At 44.0% G+C, this 9,559-nt stretch overlaps 1 protein-coding gene across 3 annotated transcripts in view; it reads left to right on the top strand.

The window, feature by feature from the left end:
* Positions 1 to 9,559, top strand: part of Morn5 (MORN repeat containing 5) — a 54,528-nt gene that overhangs the window by 12,692 nt on the left and 32,277 nt on the right. For all 3 annotated transcript variants that reach the window (XM_003470663.5, XM_013153574.3, XM_063227067.1), the window contains exons 3-4: positions 2,965 to 3,076; positions 8,029 to 8,160. In XM_003470663.5, coding sequence (XP_003470711.4) covers positions 2,965 to 3,076; positions 8,029 to 8,160 — 244 coding nt within the window. The remainder of the gene's footprint in view (positions 1 to 2,964; positions 3,077 to 8,028; positions 8,161 to 9,559) is intronic.

A 9,559-nucleotide genomic window follows, 5' to 3' on the forward strand; every position in this document is an offset into this window, starting at 1 on the left:
CCACTTCTTGTCTGATCCAGGGTCCATATGATTTTGCCTCTCTGAGATTAGGGTCAGAAGTTTAAACTAGGTCATCAGGACCACATTCCTCATGGGGGCTCTAGGGAGGGATCTGTTTCCTCACCTTTTCTAGCTTGTGGAAGCTGCCTGCATTCCTTGGCTCCTGACCATGCATCACTCTGACCTCTGCTTCCGGCACTGCATACCTTTCCTCTCTCTGCTTTTGTCATCATCTCGTCTCCTTTCACCCGGAGCTTGCTGCTTCCCTCTTATAAGGACCTTATGATTACCTTGGGCACGCCCAGGTAATCCAGGGTAATTTCCCACATTGCAGGATCCTTCATTTCATTGCATCTGCAAAGTCTCTTTTGCCATCCAAGGTAACATATTAAGACTCAGAGATGTGGACGTATTTGGGAGACTAATGTTCAGTCTGCCACAATAGTAAAAGGTGTCTACCAGGAGGGCTGTAGAAGTAAATCAGATAAAATATGCAAGTACTTGGCCAAGTTCCTGACATGCAGTAGGTACTCAGTAAGTGTTAGCTCTTAACTATTACTACCGCTACCTCTGCTACGATCATTATAAATTTCCTAATTCAAAGATCCCAACCCTGGGATTTGTGGACCAAGAATAGATGTCAAGGATCAGTGAAATTTAATTTTTATACAAAGTTTCTATGTATATGGGACTGTTATTCTCTTGGGAATAATATCTATATGCTTTATCAGTCTCATTAAGGGTATGTTAGGGCCTGACTCGTAATCAAAAATAAAAAGGTTTTAAAAATACTTCTTGTTTTATAGCTTGGACAATCTAAGCCCCAGGAAGGGGATGTGACTTACCCAAGGTCACACAGTGAATTAATACTATTGTGGGAATTTCCAACCCCTGTTTTCTGATGCCTAGGCCAACATCGTTTCTACATCCTGAGGCTCCCTTTAGCACTGAGGTAGCAAAAGCAGAATGCATGTGTTTGGGACAAAGGGCCATGCTTGATGGCTCTGACCTTTCTAAGTATAATCATAATAAAAGAATAATATTAATTTAACATTTATGAGTGTCTATGATTAGACTTCTTCAGGAAAACAGGACCAAAAGAAGATAGAGACAGACAGACAGATAAATAGATAGACTGACAGACAGATAGATAGATTTATTAAGAAGTATTGGCTTATGAGATTATGGAGGCTGCTCTACAATATGTCCTCTGAGAAAACAAAGATGCACCAAGAAGCGAACCCTCCCTGCGAACCAGCTAAATGCACAGACCTCTGATGGAGGGTAACGGGAAGGCAACAGCCAGATCCAAGCCTTTCCCCAAGAGTCAGCACCATTCACAGACTGTGGGGGGGGGGGGCAAGGATTCACCAAGAAGCAAGCCCTGCCTGTGAACCAGCACGATGCACAGGCCACCACCATTGGGGTGACAGCTAGTCCCCAGCCCCTCCCAGGGTGCAGGCTAGCAAACAAGAAGAGCCAGTCCTCCAATCCCCCGATAAGTGACCAGCTGATCCAGAGAAACACAGGCTGTGACAATAGCTATTGAGGTAATATGCATTTTGATGCTTGTGGTGTTTGATGTTTCACTGACCTTGCAGGTCTAAGGCCAGTGGTCTGACCATCTGTTCAGAGGATAGCAGTACACAGTGTGGCATCTAAGGGGAATCTCCTGAAGGTGGTAGTCATTGTTAATTCCCTATTTTGCTTTGAAGTCCTGTATCATTTTCAATGTTTTGTAGGGTTGTATTTTGTTCTGTTTTGTTTGATTTTGTTATACCTGATGGCATGAGCAACTATTTCCAAGGTAGCAAGATATATTATGGTAGCCATTTTGGATTTACTATTACCTTGCTTTGAAGTCCTTTATTGCATTCATTGTTTTGTTTTCATTGGTTCTATTCTGTTCTGATTTTACTATGTCTGAAGGTAGCTGCAGCTATTTTGAAGACAAGAGACATTATGGTAACTATTGTTGATTTCATATTGTTCTGAAGTCCTGCATCACTTACACTGGTTTGTTTTGATTTGTTTTATTTTCCTTGGTTTTATCCTCTTTAAAATTAAAAAAAAAAATGTGCAAGTTGAAGACCCAAGAAAATCAGAGCTGTGGATCTATTTCAAACTTGAAGGCTGAAAAACAAGGGGAGTCAGTTATATAAGTCCCAGTCAGAGTGAAAAGGCCCAAGAATGGGCCCAGAGTGAATTGGCCCAAGGCCAATGAGTGCTGATGCCTAAGAGCAGGAGTAAGTGGACGTCCCAGCTCTACCAGAAAGCAAATTGATCTTTCCTCTGCCTGTTTTTTGTTTGTTTGTTTGTTTTTGTTTTGTTTTAAAAAGCAAAACAGAAAAAGGGATAGAAAAAAATACAAAATTTCAACAACAAAAAAACCAGTAAGAAATCAACACTAGGTAACATATTGCATATTGGTATCTTACAAGTAGTTGTTCAGGTTACAAGGTCTAGGCCTAAAAAATGATCTCACCATCAAACAGTGACAGCACAAACTGTTCTTTTGAATGAACTCAGAGATTAGTAGTAGAGAAATCTATATTGCACACATATTCTTCTATCCAGGCCTTCCCACTTGCATTGGGAAGGATCAGTTTTCCTCAATCTGCCTCCTTTAGCCTGGTCAAGGTGACACACAGTCAGCTTCCACCATCAGGCACTATGCTAAATGCTTTACAGGTACCATCTCACTAATTTCTCAACCCCCTCCATTAACTCTATGGCAGAATTATCCTACTTTTACAAATATTGAAGCCCAGAGCCAAGAGAGGAGCTCATCTGCTCAAGTTCATGTTGAGAGTTACCTTACTCCAAGTGGCAGGCGCAGAATTCAGTTCTTTATCTCTATTCGGCTAATCCTCGCAACCATAATAGTTATGAGAGTCATTGTTTCTTATCTGTGGCAATAAGAAGTTTCAACTCCTCAAATGCGTGTGTGCTTTTGTGTCCCAGGGCACCTATACGTTCTCAGATGGGCTGCAGTACGATGCGGAACACTGGCATTACTGCGACGGCTATGACCGGAGATTTTACACCGAGATCTGCTATGGCTTGAGGCCTTCAGGTATTCAGGCCCCTTCCTCTTCCTCCACACCCAGACTTGGAGGAAAACTAAATGCAACTTTAAGTGAGTGCCTATGGCCCACTTGAGCACCTTGAAGGAGAGAAACCAAACAGCTTCAGAATGCAAAAGAGCCAGATCCTGGAGCCATAAAGGTCAGTTCTTAAATCTCAGCTTCCCTGGGCTGGCCAGGGGACTGCTAGCAATGCCTCAATTTCTCTCTCCAAAATGAGACTAATAGCAACATCTACCTCAAAAGATTGTGGTCAAAAAGATAATTCCCATAAAGGGCTCAGAAGAGTACCTTGTGTGTACCTGCCATCTGTTCTTATTTATGGTACCTACTCTAACCCTAAAGATAGGTACATATTTTAAAAGAGAGGTGGGCAGAGAGCAGCACTGGCATAACATGTGTCCCGTAGACAGGGTGCTAGCTGAGCCTCTGTAATCCCTGTGTCCCTAACTCTCCAGAGACCCTGGCCTTGTCCTCTTCCCTGTCCCATGTCATAGAGGAACAATTTGAGGCCTTGGATTCCCAACATGTTTCCAGTGGCAAAGCTCACCTAGGAGCCCAAGACTCTCTCTGATACCCCCCTTGATCATGCCTTCCCTCTGCAAAGCCACGTTCCATCCCATAGGGTGACATTTGAGCCAAGCTTTGAGTCTGGCTTCAGAGAATGGCAGCTTAAGCGGTTCTCTGTATTTCTAAGACTAATACTAGGTTCAGTGAACCCCAAGAAGAACATTGCCTTGGGTATAGCAGAGACAGTATGTCAGAGATGACAAATGGCAAAATGACTTTTAAATTGTAAAGACAATCCCTGTGTAGTTGACAGAACATGACGCTGGAAGATCCGGGTTGGAGTCCTAATGTCCCCTCTTAACAATGGATGAGCTTGGACAAGTCCGCCTCCATTAAGTCAGAAACTTCCAGAAAGCACCAGAGTCAGGCAGCCCTGAGAACCTGTACCTCCTCCTGCCAACATCTCCTCTTTCTCCTCCACCCTACAACTTTTGATCCTGGAATTTCCCAGAGTTCCCTGGATCAGGTCTTTTTCTGTTATTCTATACTCTCTCCCTAAACAACTTAATTCACTTATAAGTCTTAAACTATTGTCAACTCTCAAACTGAAATCAGAATGAGCCTCAGATTCTACATTCACCTGTACAGCTCATCCCATATCTTGTCTGCACTGAATTCATTATCATCCTACCAACCCAGTCTCTCCTAGTGTTGATACCATAGTAAATATCACATCTACCCACCTAGATAAGCCTGCCCTCCCTTCCCCCTTGCTCCATATGTAGTTGCCACCTGTCCCTAGAGATTCTGCCTGTTAAATGTATTCCTTCATTTGTTCATTCAGCAGACATTTCCTGAGTGCCTCTAGGTGCCAGGTAACATTCGCCTCATGCACTGTCACTGCCCTGTTCCATACCTCCTTGACTCACTTCTTGATTGATTACCTGACTTCCCAAGATCCCTACCAGTCTCCATTCTGTGATCATTTTCGTCTTTTAAAATGTAGGTCTGTGCCTGGCCTGGTGGTGCCCCAGCTGTAATCCCAGCACCCAGAAAGGCTGAGGCAGAAAGATTGCAAGTTCAAGCACAACCTGGGCAACTTAGTGACTTAATAAATACACAGTGACTCTCAAAATACACAGTTGAGAAGAAAGAAAGGGCTGGGGATGTAGCTCAGTGCAAAAGGCCTGGGTTCAATTCCTAGTACTGAAGAAAAAGTGAATCTGGTGGCCACCCACACATTCACCTCCTTTAGTGTCACCTAAAACTCTCACTATGAGGGTTCACATTCGCAAAACAACTTACTGCTCTCTGCTTCTGCTGACATGCCCAACTCAGCCCCAGAATCCCAGTCTGGCTTTTCTTTTTCCTTTCTTGCCATATTTGCTCCTTCTCTCATCCTCTAGTAGACTATCCTTTCTGCCATTTCTCTGCCTGAAATACTCTAATGCTCCCACTTTACCCAAATAACTTCTTCCGATCCTCAAGTCTCAGCTTTATGTCCATTTTTCCAGGATCCTCTTCCCTGAATTGCTAGACTAAGTGAAGTCTCCCCCGGGTGTGTCACAGTGCATACTTTTCCAGGAGCATTCATGTTTCCAAGCCAGCTCTGAGCAAGGGCAGGGCTGGGCCTTATCCATGGTTGTATTCCCACTGCATAGCCCGTTGCTGGCACATAGAAAGTGCTTACTAAGAAGTTCTTATTAAACACTGTCATCCTTACTTTTCTCTTTGCTGAGACAAAATACCTGGCACCCAAAGTTAAAGGAGGAAAGGTTTATTTTGGCTCACAATTTGTGGAGGTTTCAGTCAATAATATTTGGCTGGCTCTGAGGCAGAGTGACATGGCAGAGGCAGCCAGCAGGGGAATAGCAAAAGCACGCAATAAGTGACCATGGCAGCCCTCTTTCTGTCCCTTATATTATATCCAGGTTATCCACCCTTAGGGCAAGGAGCACACACACCCGGGGCCTTCTCATTATTCACTCTTAGAACTAAGCCAAATCACATACTCCACATAAAGTGGTAGACTAATTTAGTAATCACATACTCTTGATCTCAGCATCACACATTCTAGATCCAGCTGTCTCTGAAAAAACTCTACCTATGACCACATGAAGCTTTGGGACTATGTCTAAATGCAAGCCCTAACAAACAGGGAAATTAATATTGACACCATATTGGAGGGAGAGGTACACTTGACTGAAAGCCACGTTAACAAACGTTTCCTGAGCACCTGATGCTGGGTTGGGAGTGATGGGTCCTAGACTTTGTCTTGGGCTTGTCATACCAATTAAGGCCCTTGAATAAAAAGTCTGCTGCTTTCCCACAGCAACTAGTTCCTCCAGTGTGGTGCCTCTGCAAGAAAATAGCTGTAAAGCATTGGTGTAGAAGAAGTCTTCAGTGCTGTAATCATAAACCCATTGTGCATAGGATAAGATTAAGGGTACAGTTAAGGTCAAGGTTACAGTTAAGTGTATCATTAACCAACGTTAGAGCACCTACTGTGTGTAGGACAATAAGCTGTGAGCATGGTATGGTGTACTCAGTGGGTGTATAAGCTTCTCCATCCCCCAAGACACAGTATCTAACACCCACATCTTAAAGGAGAAGAAGTTTATTTTGGTTCTTGGTTTTCAGAAGTTTCAGTCTATGATTGCTTGGCTGCAAGGCAGAAACAGCATGGTGGATGTTATGGTTTTATTTAGACATCCCTCCGAAGCCTCATCCAGTCATAGTTGGAGCTTTTTGGAGATGGCTGGATCTACCTAGATTGTGTGATGCTGGGGTTAAGGATGGGATGCTTGGATTGATTCTTGGTGCAATACTAGGATTAAGAGTGTTCCAACCGTGGGTGTGGGAGCTAGCTGGTTTAAGGATGGGTAGCCTGGATAGAGTATAAGGGAAAGAAAGAGGCTGCTGTTGACTTTGCTGTCACTTGCTGCTTCTTCACTGATTTGATACCTTCCACCTGCCATGAACTGTTTCTCCTCTGTGATGCCCCTCTGCCTGCCATGCCACCCTGCCTTGGAGCCAGCCAACTATGAACTGAAACCTCTACAAACTGTGAGCTACGATAAACATTTTCTTCTTTCACTTTGGCTGTCTGATATTTTGTCTCTGCAAGAGAAAAGTAATCAAAACAGTGGAAGAACCTGGGAGAGGTTTATTTTCGCTCACAGAATGAATCAGAGGATTCATTCCATGGTTGGTTGGCTCCAAGGCAGAAAGGGCATGGTAGGAGGGTCTGGTGGGTCTGGAGGGTCTGGAGGGTCTGGTGGAGGAAAGCTCTTCCAGAGACCAGGAAGCAAAGAGAAGGAGGAGGAGCCAAGGGTAAGAATATACACTTCCAGGTCACACCTTCTGTGACTCACCCCTTTCAAATAGGCCTCACCTGCAAATGACACTTTTGGGGGACATTTTAAATCTAAACTGTAACAGTGGTCATCTAGTTGTCTGTCCAGAGAATAGAATTATAGGATGTATGATTCTAGGAACCTGAGGAGTTATTTATTCTAACATCTCCCTTTACTCGGGCTATAGCATTCCACAATACACACACACACACACACACACACACACACACGACTCCTTTCAGGCTTCCAGTGGTCTTAGGGTTGCTGTCTTGGAGCCATACCCAGGATTGTTTTTCTGCTTCACGTGGTCACTTAGCATATGGGTCTCAGAGCCAGGCTGCTTCCTAGCTGCACAACACTGGGCTCCTTAGTTAGCTTCTCTAAGCATCAGTTTTCTTATCCATAAAATGAAGCCACATCAGGAGGATCATTGCAAGTTCCAGACCAATCTGGGCTACAAAGTGAGCCCAAGGCCAGCCTGAACTGCATAGTGACACCCTGTCTCAAAAAGGCAAAAATAATAATAGTAGAATAATGAAAATGAAGCCACATGGTTGCTCTCAGGAGTGCATAAAAAACACTCAGTAAATGTCAGCCACACTGGTAATTTTGGTGAGAAGATTGTCTACTAGAAACTTCTGTTCTAGTGTTCTCCCTTCATGTGCTTCACAAAGTTTCCTGAGTGAGGCTAGGCTTTTGTGCCTGTGTCCTTTGTCCATAATTTCAGTGCCACCCCTCTCCTAGACCTGTCCTCCTGTTCATTTGGCCAGCTCTGACTCACCTTCAAGATCATTTTGACTCTAAAACCTATGCCCTGTGTCATGATGTCTCAAGAAATAGAGCAAGATAGGGTCAGGGAAAAAAACGGAAAATCTAGTTCCCAACACCCTGCTCCCAGAAGCATCTTCATAAAACACCTGTAGGAGCCTATTTCTCCTGAGTTTGCGTCGTGCCCTGAATAGAGAGCATTTAGTCCAACACTACAGCCAGCTTTCCACGGGTGGGCTCACAGGGGCAGGTACTGGGTTTGTACTTGGCCTCAGTGGTGAACTAATTATCTATTGTGCCCTTTCAAGTTATCTGTCAACTCACCAATATGGACCCACCCAGAAAAGTCCCCAAAGGCTGTTATGACTGTGGAGATGGCTTCTACAACCCAATCACAAGAATCATCAGGGACTACAGTAATCGCTTTCTGAGAAACGCAGGTAGGTTTATGCCAACACTCTGTAGTACGTTCTCTGTTCCCTCCACTACGTGCAAGACTGTGCGGGCACGTGCACACATGCATGTATGCATTTGATAGAAGAAACTTTCACTAAAAGACAAAACTGATTGATTATCTGGAAATTTCACTAGTTGTACTTCTCATGTTTGGCGTATCTATACACAGTCATAAAGTAATGTCAAGGACACTTGAGACTTAAGTGTGACAGCACACTAAGTATAGCACTGAAGGAACTAAAGTATTTATTTTGGTTTTTTTTGTTTGTTTGTTTTTTTTTTGGTCTTTTTCGTTTTACCCTGTACCAGGGATCGAACTCACGACTGCCTGCTTTCAAGGCAGGCACTTATGCCGCTGAGCTAAACCCCCAGCCCCAAAAGTATTTATTTTGGATTCGGTCATTCAAGTAGTATTTCGTGGATACCTACTGTATGCTAAACGCTGTGCTTAGTGTTGGGGGTAAAACAGAGCAAGGATAGACATGGACTCCTTTATGCATGGAGCTACTATTCTGAAAGGCAGAAGACAAGGACAGCTGATGACATCTTGGAATTAGCACCATCAAAAGGAAAAACATATTTCTCAGGGAGGGACACGGGCATCCCAGAGAGGTGGAAGTGATAATGTGGATGCACCATGAAGAGGAACCTAGTCTAGAACTGGCAAAACAGAGAAGATTTTGAGAAGAACCTGGTATCTAATGTCATCAATTAACTGAGGGTTCTTTTACTCACTTTGGATAGAACTCGTGAACAGGCAGGGTAGTTCTTTTGGTGTTAAAAGCCTGAACTTGGAGTGCCAGTAGCTGTCAGCTCTTAGTGTTAGCAGCCCTCTGTCACTGTCTTGGTAGCCAGAGCCAGCAGCTACCAGCAGCCCTCAGGAACTTGACTGGTGATGGAGATGGAAGTTCTCAGTGGCTCTCCATTACTCTCTGTCATTTTCTGATCTCCATGTCATCAGCCCCAGCTGCTGGCTGCTTTCAGCACCGGGAATCTTGATATTATCAGCTCTTAGTGTACCAGCTCAGCTTGCTGCACTGGAGACAGAACTCATGAATAAGCAAAAATATGTCAGTAGGAAAAGGCTTTATTAGGATTTATGCTGCATCATAAAGGGGAAGAATGCAGGGATGCTGTGACCCAATGCGGCTCCTGAGGTTCTTGGGATTAAGGACTGCGAGAGGATGAGAAAAATAAAGAAAAGACAAAGTTGGGTCAGGTGGAGCCCTTACCCTCCTGATAGGAGGAAAGGAACTGCTCAGCCACTTTAACACCTTTATTTATATACTGGAAAAGATTATGTTAATTTCAGCTCCTCTGCCTAGCAACCTATTGCTTGGCAGACCCGGGCCCCTTGCCTTTTTGGTGCTGGAACAACTTGTT

Source organism: Cavia porcellus, unplaced genomic scaffold (assembly GCF_034190915.1).
Source record: "Cavia porcellus strain 051 isolate PalLab524CR breed Dunkin Hartley unplaced genomic scaffold, mCavPor4.1 scaffold_1, whole genome shotgun sequence".
Taxonomy (NCBI): domain Eukaryota; kingdom Metazoa; phylum Chordata; class Mammalia; order Rodentia; family Caviidae; genus Cavia; species Cavia porcellus.